Source organism: Myotis daubentonii, chromosome 17, assembly GCF_963259705.1.
Source record: "Myotis daubentonii chromosome 17, mMyoDau2.1, whole genome shotgun sequence".
Taxonomy (NCBI): domain Eukaryota; kingdom Metazoa; phylum Chordata; class Mammalia; order Chiroptera; family Vespertilionidae; genus Myotis; species Myotis daubentonii.
Genome location: NC_081856.1, coordinates 41137489 through 41164910, shown reverse-complemented (window position 1 = coordinate 41164910; position 27422 = coordinate 41137489). Strand labels below are relative to the sequence as shown.

The 27422-nt window shown below is 38.6% G+C and overlaps 1 protein-coding gene across 20 annotated transcripts in view; it reads right to left on the bottom strand.

The window, feature by feature from the left end:
- The window catches only part of UBR5 (ubiquitin protein ligase E3 component n-recognin 5), a 136853-nt gene that overhangs the window by 72781 nt on the left and 36650 nt on the right, over nucleotides 1-27422 (bottom strand). For 18 of the 20 annotated variants that reach the window (XR_009449540.1, XR_009449539.1, XM_059672028.1 and 15 more), the window contains exons 2-9: nucleotides 17927-17971; nucleotides 17458-17539; nucleotides 16905-16981; nucleotides 16130-16249; nucleotides 9428-9617; nucleotides 9090-9249; nucleotides 8069-8218; nucleotides 6198-6409 (exon numbers count right to left, since the gene is read on the bottom strand). Coding sequence is in view for 18 of the 20 variants with exons in the window: in XM_059672028.1 (XP_059528011.1) it covers nucleotides 6198-6409; nucleotides 8069-8218; nucleotides 9090-9249; nucleotides 9428-9617; nucleotides 16130-16249; nucleotides 16905-16981; nucleotides 17458-17539; nucleotides 17927-17971 (1036 nt within the window). In the remaining 2 variants the exon portion in view is untranslated. The remainder of the gene's footprint in view (nucleotides 1-6197; nucleotides 6410-8068; nucleotides 8219-9089; nucleotides 9250-9427; nucleotides 9618-16129; nucleotides 16250-16904; nucleotides 16982-17457; nucleotides 17540-17926; nucleotides 17972-27422) is intronic. The other 2 variants (XM_059672014.1, XM_059672018.1) reach the window with 1 other exon arrangement.

Genomic DNA, 27422 nt, shown 5'->3' with positions numbered 1-27422 from the left:
AAGCTCCCTCAATGCCAAAAATGTTCATGTCTTTAAAAATAAACAACACAAAATCCCACCTATCTCATCAGATTACTTCTCCAAGAACTCGACTGATGTCCTGGGAAGTGCAGAGCAACATCCTAATTTCGTGGCCAGGTGTTTAGGGCCCTGTGGTCTTGCTCCATCTTGCTCTTCTCCTCCCTGCTACAAAGCAGCAACTCTGAATTCTCAATGTTACCAAACACACGGTGACCTTTCACGACTCTGGCCCATACTCGATAGGTTTGAAATGCTTCTGCATCTTAGTTAACACCTACTTAATCTTAAAAATGCTGCTTAAATATCTTCTTCTCTGTGAGTCTTTGCCAGATCTCTCATGTACTATTAGTTCTTCCCCTCTGGGCCCGAGGCGCTGTATGCTCACCTTCAGTGTATCACTGATCACACTGTGAATACATTATGTGGTATTTGAATGTCTGTCTTCCCCACTAAGTTTCCTGTGGGAAAATCATACTGTATTCGCTTCTATATTCCCAAAGGCCAGCTTGCCACGTGGTACATAGTAGGAAGACACTGACAATTGCATGAACAAATAAATCAAGTCAATGCCTTACCAGAGCAGTGCAATCTGAGCAAACCATCCCTGTGACAAAAGCATGACGCACAAGGCCCCCCCCAGAACTGACTTGCGTGTATCCTTAAAGGGTGAGGCAACATTCCCCAGGATGATAAGCCCTGAGTGAGCCAACTGAACCCTGAAGGTCCTAAAAACCCCTATGGACATACGTAGATGATGGGACAACCATCAACCAAGGGAAGACAATGAAAAAATCACTGACTGCTTCCTGCCTGTTTTATATTGTAGGTAGAGAAATACAAAACCATCAAATACACACAAGGGAACAGTGTTTTCACAATGTCATAGAAAACAGTGCTTTTCTTGTTTTAATGACAGACTAACAGCTGCTTCTGAACAAGTTGGGGGCCTGCTTCAACCCGACTGGAAAGGTGAATATGCATTGTTTCCATAACGATGAGTAGTTTAGCTCTATTTAACAAAAATCAAATTAGAGGTTGAATCTAATTAGTAAATTTACAACTGTCTGGATAGCAATAAGTGAGTCATCAATCAAATTAGAAATTCTTCCCCAAAGGAAGAGGGACAACTTAAAAATATGATGGAAATGAGCTCCTGGCCAAAATGTTAAAAAAAAAAAAAAAAAAAAGGTCAGCCCAGTGACATGAACTCCCACTCATCTATATTTAGTAATTTATATTTTGAAAAGGTTGGCCTTTTTATTCCTAAATTTCTCCCCACAAAACTTGGTTTTGATATTTTTGATTTAAATTTTCCTATTATTAGCAAACACTAGTCTTCCCGTAAGTATGAGCTCCAAAAGCAATGTACTATGTATTATGGTTGAAACAGATGGAATACAACACAGGCTATAGTGCCATTTGGTCATCTGTCCTTATTCACCTTCAGTTCTACCTGCCTACCTACTTTTCCATAGGATCCTCTGCCTGCCTTCAGTTCCTTTTCAAGACCATTTCTCTTTTTGCTCTTATTTCATTATTAAATTACCAGAGGCCTGTTGCACGAAGAGATTCATGCAATAGGCCTTCCTTTCCCCTGGCTACTGGCACCGGTTTTCCTCCGGCACCCGGCACCCACGCCTTCGCTCTGTGAGGCTGTGAGGCTTTCGCTGCTCCACGGGCCCCGCGGGAGTCAGGCTTCGCTCCACCACTTGGAGCCTAAGTATGCAAATTAACCGCCATCTCCGTTAGGTTAATTTGCATCTCTTCTGATTGGCTGGTTAGCATAGGGAAGGTACGGTCAATTTACATGTTTGTCTATTATTAGATAAGGCATTTGTGACACACCTAGCTAACTTGTAACAGTTATCCTGGAAACTTTCCAGTGTCAATTAAAAACAATAACAAAGACCTCTCCCACCAGTTTCCACATCTGGAACCCTGCAGGGGAAGCAATATGACTGAGTTTGATCAATTGGTTCCAACAAGGAGGCTGCTCCAAATAGCTTAAGGAGCCAAACGTTATGGAGCTATTTCCTCTCAACACCATTCAAAGAAACAGTGACTATATTACATACAACTCTGTAATTCAAAAGGTTGGTGGGATTAAATGTTCTGATTTCCCCTAGACTATGTAAAATAGATCCAGAACAGCAGGGACATGACCGCGAATTAACAGTACTGACTTGCTGATTCAGTCTGTTTCTTCATCACCACCACACAACTCTCACCAAAGCTCCTCTCTGCGAGCTTGCTGGAAAGAAGGGATGTATTCTGTGATAGGGCACAAGTGAAACTTCTATGTTCAGCTTCAGCAGAATTACTTAGCATGGATTTCTGTGTAATTTTTCTCCTTCCTCTCCCTTCAACATTTATTACACTGCTCTTATCTGCATTCTACTTTTAAGTCTTTGTTTCTATAATTGCATTTTCCCCCTTGCGAATAAGTCACTTTAGATTGGTATAAATACATATACAGTTACAATTTACACATTCACATATATAGTTACACATATTTGGTTACAATGTGCAACACAGAACTAAATTCCTAGTCTGAAAAAAGTAAATTGGGGGGGGAGGGGAGACTGAGTAATGAAAATGGAGCCATGTTAGATAATCACCTACTTAAGAAATTTCATGTTCTCATTGAAGTAACTGAATTATCAAAGCTATTTCCAGAAATGTAAAGTACAATAAGCAAAGACAGGGAGGGGCAGAAATAGGGGAGAGAAAAAAGTGCTGGGAGATTGGGGGGGGGAGAGAGAGCATAATAAGAAAGTTGATACTTTCAGTAATACCAATCAGAAACCAGTATAAACTTGGCTAGTTTTTACGTCAGGGCCTGGACTTAAAGGCACAGACGTAAAACACTCCCTCCACTTCTTACTTTGTTGCATATAGACTGCCTTTTAATGTCCTATTATGCTAAATTATTATTGTAATTAATAATTACATCACCCACTACATAACTCTCTCACTCTCCATGACCTGCAGCAACTTCCTCTTTCTTTGTAGGACAGAACCTTGCCTGAACCTTGGTCTTTACACTTTATTTATATGAATTCATTTAAGTCTAATGAAAATCCCATAAAATAAAAACCATTATTATTCTCATCTCATAGACAAAAAACAAAGTCCCAGGGAGATTCTAGAATTTGACCACAACCAGTAAGTGGCAGAGGCAGGATATAAACTCCAGGAGTCTGGCTCCAGAGTCCACACTCTTAGTAATTACTCTGTGTGGCCTCCTGGGACTCCCCAAAGCCTTTTGTATCTAATTTTATTACTGTACCTACTTGGAAGTATTAATATTTTTCTGCCTTCCTACAAAATTCTCACCCTAATACTTAAGCAAGAAACCTATCACATTCAATTAAAACTGATTTAATTACCCTCACACCTCTGTCTTCATGAAGTTTTCAACATCCTATGATAAATTTCAATTATGCTTTAATACTAGTTTTGACTTTTAACTGAAAGGGTAATTCATGGAAATGAAGTTTAAGGTTATCTCAAACATTTTTCAGCTCAAGATTATATTATAAAGGCTTAAAGAAAAGAGAATATTCCACCTTTAAAGGAAGTTTACTAGCCTACAAAATGGTAAAATTTTGAAGTAGCTGTTCTTCTATGTGGGTGGTGGGAAAGTCAGTACTAATCCAGATAATATACCAATGGAATTACACCCTAACTAAAAGAAAGAATAAAAAAAAAAAAAACACACAACAACTATGGGTACTAACCAAACTTATAATCTAAAATAAGCTGGGATGCATATTTTTAGACAGACAGACAGACAGACACACTGCTTGCAAGATAGCCAGACAGATAGACACACTGCTTCCCAGTAGTGCATGCTGACATCTCCCTGAACTCTCCACCTCTCTCTCCATTCCCTAATGAAGGCCTTCCCCCCAAACCTTCTACTCTTCGGGAATCACTGTCCCAATTTTGAAGGACCACTATGGTCCAGCATGTTGCCTGATCCTTCATATGGGATTCACCCTATGCTCCCTTATGATAGCTTTGAATGTTGCCCTAAAGTTACCTGAAGGCAAGGTCTTTTTACCCTTCAATAAATAACTCTATGCTGTCTTTCTGAATGTAGTACCCAGCCCTGTAAATAATCATCTACTGGTATTTGTCGATAATTAATAATGCTTAATAGTTTGATTAGGCTTAAGCTGTTTTCTTTCCCTGAATTAAAATTTTTGATGTCTAACTGTCAATCATAGACTAATAAAAAGGGGTTCTTTTTCAGCGACAATATTTTAAATGAGGTGTTTAGGAAGAAAGAAAAGTATAGCTAGGCTACATCTTGTTTCACATACTACTATTCCTCCTCCAGTCAATGTCTAAACAAACCAAAGAAATATGCTAAGTAAGGTCTGTGCAGTATCAAGATTTCATGATGCACTTAGTAACTATCTCTGAAAACAAGTTGTGCCTAAAAACATGCCTACCAGTAAAGGCAAATCACTGGCTAAATCTAACAATGGGTACACTGGCCAGAGGAAAACTTTGCTAAACTTGTACAATTCAAAATACTTTCATTAATCAAAAATAATAAATGATAAAGAAGCTTAGACTAATATGTATGTGATGACACTGTGAAAATAAGATTGTGAGTCTTCTTGACTCCCTGCCAATATGCAGACACAGCTCTAATATGATGCAGGCAAGAGAAATAGGAAACGCAGAACAATGTACTATACAAACAAAAAGAAAGCCCGTGGTTTAAATCACCTTCTATCATATGAAGTGAAAGTTAAAACTTTGGAAATTTCTAGTTTTATGGAAATAAGTAAAAGAATTCAACTCAGGGAAAATCTGTCAGCTGCCAAGGAAACCAGAATAACCTTTTGCTTACAAAGAGACTGATTAAAATTCATGCTCCTTCTTACATTCAAGTTTTCTACATGAGCTGAATACAGAAGAAAATAAATGAATTATGTCAAGATTCATAATAACTATGAAAAATAGTTAGATAATATTTTCCTTTAATATTCCAAAATCAACTTCAAAGACAGAAAAGAAATCCTTATCAGAAACTCCTTATCTGATAGAGTTTAACCTCAAAATTCTTATCTTCTTTTATTTCTACTGATGAACATTTCCTACCCAACTATTTCTGGAAATAAGAAGCAGCACCCCAAAAGAGGTGAAAACCTACGGCTTCCAATAGGACCCTCTGAAGATGAATCACCCATCACTTATGACCCACACACCATCAGCAGGGTGCATCATTAGTGGCAGTGGTGGGCTCTTAAAGACTCAAATCACCTTAACAAATCACCTTAACAAATCCTGGCTGCTTTCTACCAGCCTATACATGGAGCCTCTCTGGTGGCAGAGCAGAACTCCTCCAGTGCATTACAGTTCAGCCTGTTTGTCGCCCACAGCATTTAAAGCACAGAGGCTGCCACATTCACTGCCATCCAGGGACAGCTAACTAGTCAGAGAAAAACAGATCCCTGATCTTGCCCTCACATGCATGCTTGTATCCAAATGACCACAAACGTGCCCTGCAAAAACCGGGGTCCACGTGACATTATAAAACAAATCTTATTAGTGATATACCATCAGTTACTGGTATAATTACCACGAGAAAAAGAGTTCTAAAACAGAAGGCTGATGTATTACCTGGAATTACCATTCTGATTTACTTCATCAAGTAGAAAAAAAACTGCACCACTGAAACACAGCTCACTACTACTACTCATGTAATGCAAAATAAAGATACCCTACATACATGCATGCATGCATACATAAATACATACATATTTTTTTTTCTTTTTTAATCCTCACCCAAGGATATTTTCCCATTGATTTTTTGGAGAGAATGGAATGGAGAGAGGAAGGGAAGGAGAGAGAGAGAAACACTGATGTGAGAGAGTCGATTGGTTATTTCCACATGTGCAACCCAGGTACATGCCCTTGATCGGGAATTGAACCAAACACCTTTTGGTGCTCAGGCCAATGCTCTAGCCACTGAGAAAACTACTTACTTTTTAAACAAAACAAAAAAATCACTGTGTGTGTGTGTGTGTGTGTTTTATTAATAATAGTACAAAAATCTGAGCTAAAATAGAAACCTTTTTTGGGAGGTGTGGAGGGGGTAGAAGGGTGGTTATCAGGAATCTATGTAAATGGAAAGGGTGGGGATTTTTTCCAAATACCTTATCAGGCCACCACTGCAAATCTTCTCCTAGAGACACTGGACTTTGAACAGGTGTGTTTTTCTTATCCAAGTTTGGCTCTCCTTCCTTGCTGGTAGAGCCCCTTTCATTATCAAATGAGGCTCCGTCAAGCCACCTTCGTTCACGTAAACGTAAAACGGATTCACGTTCACGCAACAGCTCAGAGTCTCTCTCTAAGGGAAGAAGGAGAACTGGTATGCAATTGGGTCACACCAGTGGGATAAAAGTAAGCCACTCTCTAGTAAAGACCCTTCAGGATGCAACTAACAGCAGTTTATCTACTCACAAAAATTAAATGTAAATGTATTTCTAATAAGCCTGACATGCAACATTCAAAACATTAACTCTTTCAAGTGAAAGTATAAAAATAATAAACTAGTATTTTTAAAAATTCTGTAGAGGCAGACTTTTTTGAATCCCAACATGTTTTTATATCAGAATTACTTTAAACTGCTACAGATTTTTTAAATGGAATTTAAAATTCTGGGCTTTCATTAAAAATGCTTACCATAACTTTTTATTTATTTATTAGAAATGTGCATAAATTAGAATTTCAACATGTTAGATACATATGTAAACCAAGAGTATTTGTTAGAATGTTTTCTGTTACTTAAAAAAAAAAAAACTATACATACAGGAAAAACCTTGAAATGATTAAATCTATTAATATTAACTAAAAATCTTTTTATAATCCAAGGCCTAGTTTAGAGTAATTTATAGGCTGGATTTTTATGAATAAGTGTAATTTTGAAATTTTTAAGAAACCAGACAGGCTTTTATTTTTAAGAATCTTTATAGAAAAATTTTCTTATCTTACAAAATGCTTCCCCTGCAATTGACTACAAATTCTCTAACCAGTTTTTGCAGCTCCAAGTTTTTGATAAGAAAGATTAAAAACAAAATTAATTTGATCCATTCAAACTGCCACCAATGCAGGTCAAAAATCAGCAAGTACCAGCAATTTCACAGGGTTCAAATGAAAAGTAATGCCTACTATGACATAGAATGACATAAATTAAAGGGAGAAATTTACAAGGGGTTATTTGTGGTAGGTACTGAATATTTTAAAACTCAGTACTTGATGCATTTAAGGCAGTAAAGTATGCATTTAAATTTCTTAAAAGCTATTACATAATAGGTTCAGTATGTTTAAAAAATCATAGGTTTGTTCTTTTAAAACTGGTTTTAAATTACTAAATATTTGCAGCAAGAGCTTAATATAATATGGCAACTTCTTCAATTTATTAATGATCGGTAAATTATATAGCTGATTGTTATTAAATCAAACAGTTTTACATTCTGGAAAGTAAAAACATTTAACAAAATTAAAATGCAAACTAAATCTATACCAACATAGACAAAGTCCTATATTTGTATGATTTCAAAATCTTCTTTCTAACCTCTATTATACCTTCTTAAATAGCATTTTATTAAGCTAAACATTTCTATATTTATAATTGGCCAATCCCTTTCTAAGAAGTTTTTTCACTCTTTCGTTTAACCAGGATTTAAAATTAAGAGAATAATCACTTTAATTTAATCAAATAAACTAAAGAGATTTGTTTTCTGAATGCTGCATGTCACTATAAAGTAGAATTCTGCTTTTAGTTCAGAATCCATAATTCTATTTAAAAATACAGTCGTAACCCTTGATGAATATTCCAAAGTAGATATAATCATCTCCAAAGTATTGTGGCTCTTCAAAATAAAAATAACTAGTTTTAATGCCAAAACATCCAAAAAAACTAATAAGTAATTGTTTCATCTACTGTAATATTAACAAATACAGCAAATTTTACCACTCGCTCTCCATACAGCCAGCCAATAGTCACAAAGAAATGCAAAATTACCTCGAGATGAGCCTAGCCTGGAAAGTGATGAGCGACGAAATGAAGGGTAACCAAAATAGCTAATGTCTTCAGAAAACATGGCATCCGCATCAATAATGACACTTGGGTGGGCAGAATGAATGTCAGCATCAAGAAGAGACATAAGATCCTCTACAAAACAGAAACAAATAAAAATGAAGCAGATATAGAGAAAACACCTGCAGACCATCGAAAGATCTCTGCAAATTAAAACAGATTAAAATCAGAAACTGACTGACATAACCTGAGAGAAAAAAGCATTCATTACCTAGGAAATAAAGTGAACATTCTTTAACTAATATTTTAAGGAACATCAACTGTATGTCTGCTTACTTGTGCTACCTACTAAATAATCACAAGAAAATAAGATTTCTTAAGATACTTGTGACATCACAGAGATAATACAGTTAAAATTTAAATGCAGTTAAGACATATTCAGTAATAAAGGCACCAAAAAACAAAAGTCCAAAGTCATTTGTCAGCCAGTGATAAAGCCATGCACAGACATCCATTTCTTTACTGGGACCAAACACATGTACACTGAGCAGACATTTCCCCATTTTTCCTTAAAAAAGAATTTGTAATTAAAAAACAAACAAACAAACATTACAGGGCCCTAGCCGGTTTGGCTCAGTGGATAGAGCATCGGCCTGAGGACCGAAGGGTCATGGGTTTGATTCCAGCCAAGGGCACGTAACTCAGTTGCAGGCTTCTTCCCAGCCCGTGCCCTGGTCGGGGTATGTGCACGAGGCAACTAATTGATGTTTCTCTCACATCAATATTTCTCTGTCTTTCTCTCTCTCTTCCACATTCTCTGAAAATTAATGGGAAATTATCCTCAGGTGAGGATTAAAAACAAAAACTAAAAAGCACTCTAGGGAGAAATATCTACCACCTTGGATATTAAAGTCAGAATACTCATTGTACTTTAAAATTCTATTCCCCAGTTTAAAAACAACCTTTCCCTTCAGAGATGACAAAACCATGATGGTGATCCACCAACCTCCAGGCAAGTAGGATTCGCTGGCTGTGTCATCCCCATCATCTCCATCTTCATCATCCCGGCTAAGTAAATTATTTACAGCAAGGTTTACATCGAGGTTTGTTCGCTGAAGTTCCCGAATAATGACGCTTCTGGATTTGCCTTGTAAAACAACTTGGGCCTGAAATGAAAAGAGCGTTATTTTAATTCCCCTTTGATTAAATTCTTTCTCAAAATCATCTTTCTAGGATCAATATAGGAGAGCAGTATTTCACAATTCATGATATGAGTCATGACTATAACTCACTATATTCAGTTAAACCGAATCCTTATGTTAAGTGTTCTACAAAGGGCCATACCTGTGAAATCAGCTCCTCAGGGATGACGGAGGCTGGAATAACTGGCTGGGGCTGACTGCCCAAAAGCCCAGACCCTCGATCCCGTCCTGTCCGAATCACTCGAGTCTGTCGACGGGAATCTCGCGCTCCAGCTGACGACCTACCAGAGGATCCTCCTCCACTTCCACCTACTCCAGAACTCCAGCGACTTCTAAAATTGGATAATTTAGAGAATTATAAGTTTATACACTCATTCTGAAAAGATCACTTCAGATCTCACTTTCATTCTCTTAAGCTAAGATAAAGCTGTCTAACTGATAATCATATGGTAGTCCTGATAGAACAAGATAATAGTACTGAGCTTTATAATAACACTTCCAATTTTTTAAAAATGTTTATATATAAAGCCACCCTTTAGAAAGATACTAGTAAACACCATACTTTTGTATCTTTAAAATATATTTTAAAGGATCCACATACCAAATATTCTAGCCACAACTCTAAAGTGAGTTATAGCACACATCTCACCTCTGCATGAAGGACACATCAGACGTAACTACCAACACAGTCACACAAAAGGTAAAATTCAGAGTTTAGGACTCAAAGTGCTTTGCATGGAATAAAACATTCATTTGCAAAGATAATACATTGTTCAATAGTATTTAGCACTCTTAACTAACTTGACCAAGAGTAATTACTCTTAGAAAGGGTTTGACATCTACATGGGCTACATGGGCCAAGTCTTGTCCATACACCTGATTGGTTGGTTGGTTAAAAAGGTATATACATCATCAAAAATAAGGAAAGTCTGAGAAAGTGTCAGACAAGAGGAGCGCCTAAGGAAAAAAGATGACTAAATATAATGTGGTGTCCTGAATGGGATCCTGGATCACAAAAAGGACATTAGGGGAAAACTCAGGAAATGTGAATAACCTTAGGCCTCCAATTAATAATAATGTATCAGTACGTATACGTTAACTGAAAAAAATGCACCATACTAATGTTAGATGTTAATAACAGTAAAAACTGAGTGTAGGGTATATGGGAACTCTCAATACTATCTTTGTAATTTTTCTGTTAATTTAAACCTATTCTAAAAGAAGTTATTTAAAAGAGGATATACATACACAAACAGATCCGTGTGTATATTACACACACTATATATTCACACATACTGTAGATGTATGATTGGTATGCGTGTGCCTGTGTGTGTGCACGCGTGTATTTATTTAAATAAAAATATTAATTAGTTCCAACATTTAAATCAGGAGATTTAACATAAAAATCCAGATTTGCAGCTTTTCTAAGGACAAAAAGAGGGGGGATGGGCCATTGGAATTTGTATTTGGCAACAATTACCCTATAGTAATAGTCAGCTGATCATCTTTTTATTTTATTTTTTTAAACATATTTTACTGATTTTTTACAGAGAGGAAGGGAGAGGGATAGAGAGCTAGAAACATCGATGAGAGAAACATCAACCAGCTGCTTCCTGCACACCCCCACTGGGGATGTGCCCGCAACCAAGGCACACCCCTTGACCGGAATCGAGCCTGGGGCCCTTGAGTCCGCAGGCCACTGAGCCAAACTGGCTAGGGCTGATCATCTCTTTTTAAAATAGGGCACCCACCTAATTTGTCAAAGCTCTACTACCTACTATCTTACCAACCTAGTCAGCTTCAACTATTTACAATTATGTTGACCTGGCTTGGCTCTTACATTTCAAATCCTGTAGAAATTATTAGCTCAGATTAAATTTCAAAAGGAATATGATAGTTCAAGCAGCTTATACCTATCACCTATTACGTCCAGTGACCTATAATAATAAAAGCATAATATGCTAATTAGACCAGAGGTCCTTCCGGACAAAGCTGGGGCTGCGAGGGAAGCCTGGGTCCCAGGTGCCTGCCGGAGGCCGGAGAGAAGCCAGTGCGGGCAGCGGGGGAAAGGAAGACCTACTCTTGAACATGAATTTTGTGTATTGGGCCTCTAATAACAAATAACAGAATAAAGAGACTTTAGATACTAATATCTCCATTTTAAATTTACTCCTGAATACAAATAAATCCTCTCTCTGCCCCAAATACACTTGGAGTTCTTACGCTTACATAACCTGGTTTGAAATGAGTTTCACAAAATTATCTAGTTTTCTGAAATATCTCCCAGGATAAATTTGAGTAAACCATGTAACAGCAACAACTAGAAATCTTTAGCACACAAACCTGCCAATTAGTAAAAACACCAATATAGCCCTAGCCAGTTTGGCTCAGTGGATAGAGCGTTGGCCTGCGGACTGAAGGGTCCCAGGTTTGAGTCCGGTCAAGGGCATATGCCTAGGTTGAGGACTCCATCCCCAGTGGGGGGCGTGCAGGAGGCAGCCAATCTATGGTTCTCATCATTGATGTTTCTATCTCTCTCTCTCCCTCTTCCTTCCTCTCTGAAATCAATAAAAATATGTTTTTTTAAAAAAACAAAACACCAATATATTAAAAATATTAAAGTCCCATACATTTTGACCGCTATGCATTCCTATGAGTAAAATAAATGATCAATTCTCAATTATCCATTCTGATGAAAAGAAAAATAGTACCAACTACCCCCAAATCTTTCCAATGCAGTTCTCAAATACAGAGACCACTCACGCCCTGATTCACGACACCTCTCTGAACCCAAAGGGAACAAGCCACGACTCTTAAGATACAGACTGGGGACAACGGTCTTTGGGAATGGTCTCTGTCATATTTGACTGCATTTGATAAATTCGCGGGTAAAAGTTCTCTTTGTAGACTCAAGATCTACCTGTCCTAGATTCTCTATTACAAATTATAAATCGCAAACTTCTTTCAAGTTAATTATAATCAACACAAAAAGAGGGGGGGAAACTACACAACTCAAGGAAAAAATTATTATGAAAGAAAATACTTTTGACTCTATGTAATTTCTTTATCTACAAAATAACCTGATTACAATTTCACCATCAACAAACTGAGAAGACTTTTCATAGAGATTGTTCAGAGAAACCATCAGCTTTTAAGTGTGTTCACTTTGTAAACATCTAAACATCTACAAGTGAGGTAAACAATGACTGGCAATGAGTTGTCAGTGGGCACTGTGACATTTTTTAATATTCAAATTCATGGACCCAATGTAAAAGAAATTTTACAGTTTGTTCTGGAGTGTGCATGTGCATGTGCGCACGTGTGTGTGTGTGTGTGTGTGTGTGTGTGAGAGAGAGAGAGAGAGAGAGAGAGAAAATATGGGCAAAGATTGGTAAGGGGATACTCAATTATTGAGTATCTGCATTTTCAAAGTCTTTTTTTTTTTAATCTTTGCCCGAGGGTATTTTTTCCATTGTTTTTCAAACTGAGTGGGAGAGAGGAGGAGGAGAAAGAGAGAGAGAAACTGACATGAGAGAGACACATCGATTGGTTGCCTCCTGCATGCACCCTGACCAGGAGTGGGGGGGAAACCCACAACTGGGGTATATACCCTTGACCACCCTTGACCGGGAATCAAACCCAAGACTCTTTGGTCTGAGGGCTGACACCCTAACCACTGAGCTTAACAGCCAGGGCTCAGAGTCTGACAATTAGCCCTAATCTTCTTTGGAGTAGGTCTACCAAGGTTTTATTCAAGCTTAAATGTACTATATTTTATTGTATTTGTTGAATATTTTATTAGCCAAGTAATTAAATTCCACCGCTGTATTTGAGTCCTTCTTTACACAACCTATTATAATTGGTTATATAGAAGTTTTATAAAGAGAAGAGGATTTAAATCTAGACTAGTGATGGTGAACCTTTTGAGCTCGGCGTGTCAGCATTTTGAAAAACCCTAACTTAACTCTGGTGCCTTGTCACATATAGAAATTTTTTGATATTTGCAACCATAGTAAAACAAAGACTTATATTTTTGATATTTATTTTATATATTTAAATGCCATTTAACAAAGAAAAATCAACCAAAAAAATGAGTTTGCGTGTCACCTCTGACACGCGTCATAGGTTCGCCAGCACTGCTTTACATCATCATGTCATCAAGAAGATACAAATTAAAACAATGGGATACTACTATACACCTATTAGAATAACCCAAATCCAGAACACGGACACCACCAAATGCTGGTGGGGGTGTGGAGGAACAGGGACTCTCTTACCTTTTGTTGGTGGGAAAACAAATGATACAGCTACTGTGGCAGTTTGCTGGGCTCTTACAAAATTAAACATACTCAACATACGATCTAGTAATTGTGTTCCTAGGTATCTATCCAAAGGAGTTAAAGCCTTATGCCCACACAAAAACCTGCACACAATGTCACAACTGCCAAAAGTTGGAGGCAATCAAGATGTTCTTCAGCAGGAGAATGGATAAACCATGGTGTATCCATACAATGGACTTTTATCGTGACAAAAAAGAAATGAGCTCCCAAGACATAAAAAGACGTGGAAGAAACTTAAATGCATATTACTAAGTGAAAGAAGCGAATCTAGAAAGGCTACAAAGTGTATGATCCCAATTATGTAACAGTCTGGAAAAATCACCATTTATCCTCCCAACAACCTCCTGAAAACCGAAGAGTTCAGTGGTTGCCAAGGGTTATGAGGAGGGTAGGATAAAATAGGCAGAGCACTGTATGATACTATATAATGGAAACTACGTTATAAATTTGTCCAAACCCATAGAATGCACAGTCAGCTACAGACTGTGGGTGATGGTGTATCCATAAAGGTTTGTCTGGTGTCAGGATGGCCGAGTGGTCTAAGACGCCAGACTCAAGCTCCGCTTCCATAAAGGTTTGTCAATTATAACAAATGGACCACTGGAGGAGGATGTGAAGCAGCAAGGGCTGATGTAGAAGCTGCAAGTTATCCAGAAGGTTATTTGAGATAATTAATAAAGGTTGCTACACTGAACAACAGATTTTCAATGTAGACAAAACAGCCTTACTTACATAGAAAGAAGATGCCATCTAGTACTTACATAGCTATAGAGAAGTTAATGCTTGCCTTCAAAGCTTCTAAGGATAAGCTGACTCTCTTATTAGAGGCTAATGCAGCTGGTGACTTTAAGTCAAAGTAAATGTTCATTTCCCATTCCAAAAGCATAGGGCCATTAAGATCCAGGTTAAATCTACTCTGCCTGTGCTCTATAAATGGAATAACAAAGCGTGGATAATAGCATATCTGTTTACAACATGGTTTACTTAATATGTTAAGCCTAATGTTGAGACCTACTGCTCAGAAAATAAGATTCCTATCAAAATATTCCTGCTCATTGACAATGCACCTGTGGTCACCCAAGAGCTCTGATGGAGATGTACAAGATTAATGTTGTTTTCATGCCTGCTAATGCAACATCCATTCTGCAGCCCATGGGTCAAGGAGTAATTTCAACTTTCAGGTCTTATTATTTAAGAAATACGTTTCATAGGCTATTGCTGTCATGATTCCTCCAGTGGGTCTGGGAAAGAATTAATCATCCTAGATGCCATAAGAACAACTGCGATTTATGTGAAAATGTCAAAATAGCAACATTAACAGAAATTTGGAAGATGATCCCAACCCTCATTGAGGGATTGAGGGGTTCAAGACTTCATTGGAGGAAGTAAACGTAGATGTGGTAGAAATAACAAGAGAACCAGAATTAGAACTGGAGCCTGAAGTTGCTATGAAAATTACTGAAAAAATAAGAAAAGAATTGAGAATTACACATAAACTTAGATGATAAAGTAGCAGCAAGATTTGAGAACTGACTCCAATTTCGGTAGAAGTTCTACTGTAGGTAAAATACTATCAAGCAGCATCGCATGCTGCAGAGAAATCGTTCATGAGAAGAAGAGTCAATCAATGTGGCAAACTTCACTATTGTCTTATTGTAAGAAAGTGCCACAGCCACCCCAATAATGAGCAACCACCACCCTGATCAGTCAGCAGCCATCAATGTCGAGGCAAGACCTTCCACCAGCACAAAGATTACGAAGGCTCAGATGATGGTAAGCAGTTTTAGTAAGTATCTTTAATTAAGGTACATACATTATTTTTTTAGACATAATGCTATTGCAATTAACAGACTAAAAATAGTGTAAGCATTACTTTCACATGCACTGGAAAAACAAAAATTTATATGACTCGCTTTATTATAATATTTGTTTTACTGCGATGGTCTGGAACCAAACTCACAATTATCTCAAAAGTACTTTGCCTGTACAAATACAGAATCATTATGTTGTACACCTGAATTTATGTCAATTATACCTCAATTTTTTGTAAAAAAAAAAAAAAAAAAAGGGCAAAAATAACTTTATTAAAGGCTTTAAGATTTAGTTACATGAATTTCAAACTTCACTAAGTTAATTCAGAAAGAACTATAAGATTTGGATACCAGAAAGAAAAAAATCTTAGGTTTTTTTAACCCAAGAAAGAGTCACAAAACCAAAATGGTATCACTGAAATGTTTAAATAATAAAACTGACATAATAAATGGCATTATAAACACATGTGAACACTTTACATTTTTAAAAGGTCAAGAACCTGGGTTAACTGTAACTAGCCTGTACGGGTTATTTTTATTATGGTGGCTCATCATGAGCTACAATGAACTGTGTAGAGTTCAGGAGAGTTTCCTCATCCCATCACTAGATGATACTGAAGACGAGATAGCACAATGAAAGCAGTCAGAGCACTGGCCCAGACCAATGGATGCCAACATCCAGCCACAACTTACCCCAGGGTGTTGCCTGCCAGCCTGCCCAGAGTCTCAGAACCTGAGAGAAACCATGGGGAGTCGCTTGTCCTACCGGGCCTTGAGGTTCTCCCTGCCCCCGAGTTGCTGTTCAACTTTGACCTAGGGAAAAAATAAGAGGTAGAACATTCACAACCTATGTATTCTCTGATTAATCCTACTAAAAACATATACTTCACATCAAAGGGCAAATCTAACAACTTATAGCCCCATAACAATCCGGAATTCTTTACTGGTTGAAACATTTTCAAGGTTTAACTACAGATGAACTATTCTTTATATTTCTTAAAGTAATCATGCTTTCCTTAGAAGCAGTTAATTGAAATTCATCATATATTGTCCAGCAAACTTTTCTATATGCTATCATTTATAAAGACCAAAATTTTAAAAAGCCTGTCATTTTCAAGTTGGGTCACTTCATTTGAATATATTACAAAGGAAAAAGAAAAGAAAAAAGAAAACATGATCTAGCAAGTTATTTAGATCAAAGAGCAAATTTGACTTGGAACCTACCAAATACATGTCATTATTCTTGATCATGTACTCTGCTGCTATTTTAATGCTAGTATTTTTAGCTACAAATCACTGCAGTGCATAAAAATTAAAATCAAACTACACAGTAACCATTTCACTCTATTTTAAGTGTCTCATTTTCTGCAATGCTTTTTTTAAAAACATGAGGGCTACCAAAAATATCAAAACAGGTTTAAAATAATACCTTGTAAGAGCTAAATATTAAATAGAAAGGACATCTTACCCATCATTATTATCAGGTTTACCCAATTCTAGTCTGTCTGGCTGTACTGAAAAACCGATCCTGCAAACTCTACCATCCTAAAAGCAAAGAAAATAGAAGAAATTTCCAAAGTAAAAAATGTGAGTTAAAATTTGAATTTATTCAACGAACAGATTGATCATGTACCTATCACTGTCAATTCAGAAAACAATAAATAAACTCACTTCCAGAAGGTGCTAACACCTGAGTTGGGGAAATGTGTTTTACATATGTTATCAAGAACCTAGTAAAAATAATTTAAAATATCTCAATCTAACAGAATCAGAGTAAGGAAATGACTGGATATCAGGAACTTCTCTATTATGTTACTAATTAGTTTTAAGCTCTAGTATATCATTTAAGCTTTATCTGAGCCAGAGAATTTACACAATGGGGAAATGGAACTGGGTGATCTCTGAAATAACTCTTGCAAGAAACTGGTATTTTCCATGGTTAAAAAGAAAGAAACCTGATGATGCACAGCTGTATTTTAACTGCTTATTTTCATTTCTCTCCCTTCAAATAAACAATTTACCTCAAGAAGAAAGGCAGCATGATTTGGTCCCACCACACACTGTTTAATAGTAGCCTGTTCCAATACATTCAAAGGGGGGTGGCTGGTGAATAAAAGAAAGTACATAAGTAAAATTACTCTGTAAATAGTTAATACATCGCAGGGTTGTTTCCTTTTTTAAAAAAAAATCCAAGTAACCAAAGAAAAAAAGAGCTGGCAAAAACTGTTTTCAAAACTAATATTTACATATTTTAAAGCAATAACTGAAGAATTAACAGTTGTATCCTCATAGTCATTATAATTCCAGTTCCTTGCTATGCCCGATTTTTTAAAAGCCAGCATAAACAGAAACTATAATTCAAATGCACCCAACTCACAAAAAGTTGAATAAGATTAAAATATTCCTAATAGATGCTTCCTAAATATGAATTCTTTTTCCTAATAAAGAAACATTCTTTTCAGGGAATTTTAAATATTTTACAGCTCTTACCTGTTTAAATTATACTTGTTCAGTTTCTCTGAAACTTCCCGTAACCTTTAAAAACAAAACAAAACATGAATAAACCACATGCACAGATCCTTTGTAAACAAAATAATTCTAGTCTGATAGGTACTCATACCATTATTTTAGTAATTTTTAACAGTAGTACACATAATGTTTGCTATATCAAGAATCCTATCTAACAACAGAGAAACATGGTAATTAACCGTAACTTCGCTACCCTTCCCATTAGCTAATCAGCGAGATATGCAAATTAACTGGCAACCAAGATGGCGGCCGACAGCCATGCAGCTGAAGCGAACATGAGGCTTGCTTGCTCCAGTGACAGAGGAAGCCAAGGTTCCCCGCCTGCCCCAGCCCAGCTCTGAGCTCCAGATGCAACAATGTTGCAATTATAGAAGCTAAACAAACCCAGAAACCTGCTTTCAGCTGCCAGCGGGCTCAGAGCTTAGAGCGCCAGTGATGGCAACAGAATTTCAATTATAGAAGCTAAACAAACCCAGATACCTGCTTTCAGCCAGCCACAGCCTCAGAGCTGGAGCCGGCTCTCAGCTCTAGTGACAGCTATAGAAGGTAAATAAATCCCAGAATAAAAAAAAAGAAAGAAAAAAAAAAAGAGGCTGGGAGCTTCAGTCGCCCGCCAGCCTGAAAACGGCCCTCAGCCCCTCACCCAGACTAGCCAGGCACCCCAGTGGGGACCCCCACACTGAAGGGGGTGTGACCAGCTGCAAACAGCCATCAGCCCGTCATCCAGGCTGGCCAGGCACCCAAGTGGGACCCCCACCCTCATCCGGATCACCCTTCAGGGAAAATCAGCCAGGCCCCACCCGTGCACCAGGCCTCTATCCTATATAGTAAAAGGGTAATATGCAAACTGACCCTAACAGCAGAAAGACTGGGAATGACTGGTCACTATGACACACACTGACCACCAGGGGGCAGATGCTCAATGCAGGAGCTGCCTCTGGTGGTCAGTCGCTCTCACAGCGGAGAGCTCTGCTCAGCCACAAGCCAGGCTGATGGCTGCCAGTGCAGTGGTGGTGGTGGGAGCCTCTCCTGCCTCCTCAGCAGCGCTAAGGATGTCCGACTGCAGCTTAGGTCTGCTCCCTGCTGGCAAGTGGGCATCCCCCGAGGGCTGCCGGGCTGCCAGAAGAATGTCTGATTGCCAGCTTATGCCCAATTCCCCAGGGAGCAGACCTAAGCCAGCAAGTGGTCACCCCCGAGGGGTCCCAGACTGCGAGAGGGCACAGGCTGGGCTGAGGGACCCCCTACCCCCGAGTGCACAAATTTTTGTTCACTGGGTCTCTAGTCTATATATATAAAAGCCCAGTGATCAGAAAGGCGAAATGACCAGAACAACCAGAATGACCAGTGGCTATGACACGCACTGAGGCAGCCAACCAGCCTGATCTGGGCCCCAGTCGGCCCCCACCCCTGGCTGGCCCGGCCCCCAATGGGCCCCTAAACCCCCCATCAGGGGTGGGGCAGGATGGCCAACAGCCCACGGCCCTACCCCCCACTGGCCCAGCCCGATGGGCCCCCCATATCTGGGCAGGTGGCCGGACCCCACCCGTGCATGAATTCGTGCACCAGGCCTCTAGTGTTTTTATATTATATTTTATCCACCTCCCCAAAAAATCACAAGTCAATTTTGCAATTCCCTTCCCTTACCATCCCATTAGCAATTTCAATAATAATAATAATATTGTTAATTCCATTTTACACATGAGGAAACTGAGGCTTCTATAGTTCATATAACAAAATGTGTCAGTAGACCTGGTCCTTGAATCAGCATCCAATGGAAAGCCAATTTTTAAACACTGTGCTATATATGCCAAGAAATTCTTGAATAATGAATGTACATGTATATCATGAAATCAAAATACATGGGAAGCACAAATCTATTAAGAATTTAATATAACAAGGCAGAAAAAGCCCATAAGCCTAAGGGCACATCATTATGCTTTAAGTAGTTATTAACTGTCATATTCAATTTCATCTTAAAGGGCTTTATGACACAAAAATGGTACAAATTAAAACCTCAATGTCCATATCTATAAAACAAGGACAACACCTCCCATTTTTAAGAGTACTGAATATTCTTAGAAAAATCTCAGGGCTGCATTAAAAGATATTAATTCATATTACCTATTATATTGCTGCTTCTCTCAAACAGCTCTGAATTAATATACTGTAATACCCATTTAAATACTTATCAAGCTACAGGAGTAATTTTATAAAGATGAAAACAAATGTAGAGATTTTAAGAGTTTGATTCCATGAAGTTAAAAAAAAAAACAACTGCCTGGTTTTCCAAAACTTTGTCTCATAAATAATTATCTTAAAAATATACTGACAATTTTAGAATGGGAAAAAATTAGGATAGTAAGTCAATATGGAATTCCATAAACTTTGCTCTCTAAAAAGTGGCAAAAATACATGAAATCAAATGTCAATCATTTGTACTAACAGATCAAAATAGAATACATACTCAAAAATAAATCAGCCCTTCCCAGTTTGGCTCAGAGGATAAGAGCGTCGGCCTGTGGAATGAAGGGTCCCGGATTCTATTCCGGTCACAGCACATGCCCAGGTTGTGGGCTCAATCCCTAGTGGGGGGCGTGCAGGAGGCAGCCAGTCAATGTTTCTCTGTCATCATTGATGTTTCTATCTCTCTCTCTCCCTCTCCCTTCCTCTCTGATATCAATAAAAACACTCTTTAAAAAAATAAAAATTAAAATAAATAAATCAAACCTTACAGCCAGTTTAGAAAGCTACCACAAATCATATAATATACAGGCAATTCATCTAATTATTTTAGTAAGAGATCTAGGTGCAGCCAGTTGTCCCTCAACGTTACTTTCTCCTGGTAGTTCTATCCTCTGTTCAATGCTGAGCAGCATCGTTCAAACACTAAAATGTGTATAGTATCTGACCAATACCAAATCAGATGCCTAAGCAAGAGTGACGTTCAAATGATGCCATAATTTCTTTCCCAAAAAGCATATATTCACTGGTGACTATTCTCAAACCCAAAGAATAGCATCTGATCATGTGTGATATGGCCCCCAATAAAACACATTTTCCTTTTTATAGCGTGGTATTACATTTATTTTCATGAACAAAAAATGTGTTTTATTGATCCTGGAATGTCAAGCGTTTCCTATGTCCCAAGACAAGAGAAAACACCATAAGAGTAATGCACTGTGGAACTCATGAGCTCTGAGAAGGCTGGTTAAAAATCAGGGTGAGAAACTGGGAGGCTCCAAACTACAAGGCTCCCATTCTGAGCAATAGCAGCCGTTGGAAGACTCTGAACAGAGGCAGGAGCTCACTCGCCTTGGCTCGCATTTACTGCAAGTAATTTACAAAACTTTTCACCCAACTAGAGCCAGAATATGAGAAAGGGCTAAGAAAGATTGTACTTCCCCAAAACCATAGTAGTGACACTTTTAGAAAGTACTTACTGACTGGCTTACAACTAAACCCATTCATTTCCATATCTTTTTTCTCAGCTCAATACCATCTCTAGAGTTTTCACCAAGTATACAGTAGGGGGGAGAGGCGGGGAGAGACTTGTCAAAGCTTTTTTAAAGCTGGACAACAACTGAAATTAACACTCCTTTCATGGTTCTAAATATCATTCCAGGTAGATAATATTTCTAAAACTAAAATTAGCTTTGAGGATATCAAAATGCTAGAAAATATTTAATAACACAAGAACTCAGCAAATTTCAGGATACTAAGGCGACAGAGAAAATGGTTAATACCATCAAGTAAGTTTTCTAATCTTAAAAATCATAGCAGACTCCTAAGCACAACTGAAATGTACACCCATCTGTATTGGAAATACCCACTGGCTAGGAAGTACTCTGGGGATTACACCCAATTCATCTACTACTAGCTGGGCTCATTTAAACCATCAGATCTCAAGTCCTCACCTATGTGAGGAAAGAGGAATAGTCATCTCTGGTTCTTTTCAGTCCTGAAATTCTTATGAATGTATGAAAGCAAATGCTTCAGCGGAGGATATATAAGCAATGGTTTTATGGAAATAGCACTTATGAATTGTCATATTCAATTTCATCTTACCCATCTGAAATGTTCATATACAAATTGATTTTACCAGGACACTTATCTATACTAATAAAAGAGAAAAATGGTAATTGGCGTACGACGATACCCTTTTCATTGGCTAATCAGGGCTATATGCAAATTAACTGCCAACTAAGATTGGCAGTTAACTGCCAACAAGATGGCGGTTAATTTGCATATGTAGGCACAATGCAGGGAGGCGAAAGGGAAAGCAGGAAGAAGCCCCCTGCCACGGACAGTGATCGGAAACCCAGGGGGGAGCTAAGAGCTGGGGGGCAGGGCAAAGGCGGCCCTGGGGCCGCCTTTGCCCTGCCCCCCAGCCATGATCGGAGAATCAGGTGCCTTTTCCGCCCTGGCCAGTGATAGCAGGAAGTAGGGGTGGAGCCAGCGATGGGAGCTGGGCATGGTCGAAGCTGGCAGTCCCAGGAGCTAGGGGTCCCTTGCCTGGGCCTAAAGCGAAGCCCACGATCGCGGGGCCACTGCAGCTGTGGGTCCCCGCTGCCCGGGCCGGACACCTCAGCCAGAGGCTTCCTGCAGGGGCAGGGGCGGAGCCCGCGTGATCGCGGCACCCCCTGCTGCCACTGCAGGTCCCCACTGCCGGGGCCGGATGCCTAGGCCAGAGGCGTCAGGCCTGGGCAAGGGGCTGATCCTGCGATTGGAGGGTGATGGGGGTCAACGCCTGAGGGCTTCCCAGTATGTGAGAGGGGGCAGGCTAGGCTGAGGGGCACCCCACACACACACACACACACCCAGTGCACGAATTTCGTGCACCGGGCCCCTAGTCCTATATAATAAAAGGTTAATATGCAAATCGACCTAGCAGCAGAACGACGATAGCTATGACATGCACTAACCACCAGGGGGCAGATGCTCAACGCAGGAGCTGCCCCTGGTGGCAAGTGCGCTCCTATAGGGGGAACGCTGCTCAGCCAGAAGTGCTGAGCTGGGCTCACTGATGGCAAGTGCAGCAGTGGTGGCAGGAGCCTCTCCCATGGGGAGTGGGCCTAAGCCATCCGTTGGACATCCACCGAGGGCTCCTGGACTGTGAGAGGGCACAGGCCGGGCTGAGGACCTTGCCCCCACACACCCCTGAGTGCACTAATTTCATGCACCGGGCCTCTACTTTAGAATGTTTCCCCAAATATTAATTTTTTTACTTTTCCTAAATTCAATCCCAAAAGTTTATATAAAAGCATCCTTCCAAATCTCAAAACAGTTATCATGACTAAACTGGCCACCTACATATTAATTTACATGAATCTCAGAAACCTTCAAGCAAAAAAAGTAGTAAACTATGTGTGTATTTGTTCCCTTTTGCATTTCCTCAGCAGACATGCAAATCACAGAATCACTGTGACCAAATCACATTCATTTAAATTTACTAAATCCTCACTCTATCTACATAATTATTAGGCCCTTGTCTACTTTGAAGGGTCTTCCCCGAAAGCTTACAATGCTTAAAGTTATTAACTGTATTTCCTCTCATAGTAACATTAACAAAAGATTTCCCCATTTTTAAAATAAAAGGAAAACCATCCTACAGCTCAGCAAATTCCATTTCAGGATAAATCTTTACATGTGGTTGTGACAGAAAACAATTTTAAGAGTAAAGAGTAACATTACAAAATAACCACATAACTCCGCTCAATCTCATTCAGGGACATACAAGAAAGAAAGCCTTTGTGAGGTGGCTGTAACACACAATGGATAGGTAGGTTAGCAATAAACTGGCAATCTTAGTACTCCTACACCAAAGGTTTATTCGATATTCCAATTCAATACCTATGTTATTCCTTTAAATTTAGAGACATTTTACAGATCCAGAGGCTGGAATTATTTTTTTTTAAGCACCACGGTAAGGTAACAGCAAACTGATGTTAATAGAGAAATAGGAAAGCAAAGTATAACTACTAGCCAGAAGCTAACATTTCAATGCTGCCCTTAAAATCCCCTATAACTTCAATCTCATTTCCCCCCAAAATTTAACATTACAATTTGAAAGACAATTCATCTTCTCACTGATATTACTCAACCGGCAACAGCACTTAGTACAGATTCTTCAGTTTTATAATTCTCTGCCTAACCCCCTCCCTGCCACATAACACACACCTCTAAACCAAATGTATTTTTCTAGCTGAATTTCTAATTTAAAAAAAAGATTTATCTAGATCCCTGAAAGGCTTCAATTCCACAGGAGAGAAAGATATTCCTGACATCCCACTTTCTACAAAATGATGGCTTTCATATACCTGAAATTGTAAGACAAGGTACACCACCCATGTTTCATGTTTACCAGCAATCGCCTTAATGGTAGCAAGTGGCATAATCAGCCACCAGTACATTTCCTCCAGTCTCACTCCTATAGTTATTTTAGACCCAACTTAAACACAACCTCCTCCCTAGACTTTTTCTGGTGGCCCTTGCTTTCTGCCTACAGAAGTCTACAGCTCCCTCCTTCTATAGGACCTTCACTGTCTACATTCTAGTCATTTGTGTTTCCATCTGAATTAGCTTCACAGACTCCAAGCAAAGACAGGATGAAACTTAGCAAGTCTTTCCCCCCTCTTCTACTTCATTAGACACAGTTCCAACAGAACTAATACTTGTATACAAGCTATTTCAGAGGCAGAATAGGTTTCTGATCATGATCTCAACAAAATTAACTCCCCAGGTCTTCCACTTCAAATTAAATTTTAAAATAAGCAAGAAAACTATGAATATTCAAATTTCTTTTAGGATAGTTGCCTATATAACTCTTATAAGCAGACCAGTTGACATAGAGAAAACATTTAATAACTCACCATTTACCCAATAATCATCTTAGCAAGCGGCCTTTAAAGTGACCTCACTCCAGATATCCACCCATAGAATAAAACTTTTACACACCCATAATGTTATCTTAAAGGACTTAGTAATCCATACAAAGAAACAATAGCCAAGAGTCAGTAAAGGTTACCTCCACTAAAGCACAGACTCTTGCAGAAATTGTCTTAAAGCTCACCTCTTGTCATCCATGTCAGAGAAGGCAGTATCATCAAAATACAAATGCAGTACATTAAAATCTTTACCCAGATATTTCCTTGTAGAAAAAAAATACTGTAGGAATATTTATTGCATTCTTCCAAAAGTAAACCCTCAAAATCTTAAAGCCTAAAACTCAAGAAGCAATAAAAATACAGATACTTGGGGGAGAGGGGTGCAGGGGAGAGTAAGGAACGACTATGTTATCAGACAGGTGGTAGAGACAGGGGTCAAATCCATGTGTAACCACAGAACATGGTCTTTTCCACCATCTCATCATGTACCTTCCTAAGTACAGGCAGAAAGAAAGTCTTTAACTTCCACACTTTTTTACACAACTATTGCACCATATTATTCACACTGCTACCTCTGAACTGGTTCTCTGCACGCCAACTGTTCACATTATCACGGATAAAATAAATTCAAGCTATCACCTGGTGGGCCCACCTGCCAGCCACTGTCACTGGAGGAAAAGCCTGTGCTTCCAGCAAAGCGGCAGAGGGCATTCTGAGATGGTCACACCTGTGCCGGCATCAGCTAGCTTACTCAAGCCAGTCCAGCGGGCATCCATCCCCAAATTCCTTTTCACGCCATCCAAAGCAAGCTAAAGGCAAACCACCTAAAGGCATGCTCACAGGGAAGTTCCACTAGGTGGTCTTGGGCTTCAAGATGGAGGGAGTCAACTCAGTCTCCTCATGTTGCACGTGACTGTTTTTGTGTAAAAGGGATAAAGCCTTTCCCTCTATCCACCCACTTTGTGTTGTGACTTAAATATTAGGTGTTACCTTGACCCCTAGGGCTGAGGATAGCAGAGAAGAGTATGGGAAGATTAGAGTCGCCTGGCTCAAGCAAGAAGCACCAGAATATTAGGGATGATTCTCTTCATCTCTATGATTATGAAAGACTCTCTCATTGCATGTCTGATTTTTGACTTCAAAGCATTCAATTTCGGATACATTTTTTGAAAGCCATTCTGTAGTGCTTCTATCTGAATTTGGGATTTCATGAAACAGTAAATGGAAGTGGGGATGGGTGATAATGAGAGAAGTAATATAGCTATTTTGAAAACACACACATAGAAAAAGTATTACCATACCTCATTTTCATACCAAAAATGTAAAAAGGCTATAATCTTAGAATATAAATTTAGTTATATTAAAAACTCCCTATTATGTCCTTTATTTTTCTCATGTCATAGCTGACCATAGAAAACTCCCAAATTTAACAATGAAGCAAGGAGTAAAATTATTGCAATGGCCAAAACAGGAACTAAAATTGTTACTCAGAAACAAAAGATTTTAGGCTTCAAGAAAGTAAAGAACATAATTGTCTTTCTTTGTATCATCTACAGGAGGGTATTCTTTAAAAAAAATATTAAGCCCTGCCTAGTGTGGCTCAGTAGGTTGAGCACCATCCCGGGTTAGGGCACATGCTCACATACCCGGGTTATGGCTCAGTCCCCAGTGAGGGATGTACAGGAGGCAGCCGACCGATGTTTCTCTCTTTCTCTCTCTCTCCCTTCCTCTTTCTCTAAAAACAATAAAAAACACATTAAAAAAAAAAAAAGTAAATCAATCTTTGGATGCATATTTTCCACCTCCCCAAATATTCTTTACATGTTCTCAACAGTCTGTTTCCAACCCCTCATAATGTACTTTAATGATTCTCAAACTTTTTTTTACCCAGGACCACTTTATACTCTTAAAAATTGAAGACCCCCCAAAAAAGCCTTTGTTTATGTGGGCTACATCCACTGATATTTGTAAGATTAAAGTAAAAACCAAGAAAAATTTTGAATATTTTAAAAATAACAAATTCATTACATTTTGACATAAATTACCTTATGAAAAACAACTACTTTCCAAAAAATATTTGTGATAGGGGACTGTTTCCATTTTTGCAGGCCTCTTTTATTATTTATCAGACTTAATATAACACAGATTCTCCGATTGGCTTCTGTATTCAATATGCCTCACAGTACACCGCTTTGGTTGTAGTATATGAAGAAAAGCTAGCCTATATAAATTGTTACAAAAGGATGGAATATTTTAATACCCTTTTCAGATCGTTGTAGATATTCTTGTGATTTTACACCAAAACTCAACAACTGACAGTTTCTTAAAGACTGGGAGCAAGGTGGAATCCAAAACCTATCTATCAATAAACTGAAAAAATGTTTTGCCCATACATGAGTCTATAATAGCCAGCATGCATTGGTCATTTGAAAAATATTGGTTTACTGACAGCTCTTCAAAACCACATTTGCTCAAGTCACTATCAATTTACAGTGCCAAACTCACAGTGCTGGATACAAATTTCCCAAAATGCTAATTTTTGCTTGAAAGCTCAATTTTATCATTGGCAACAA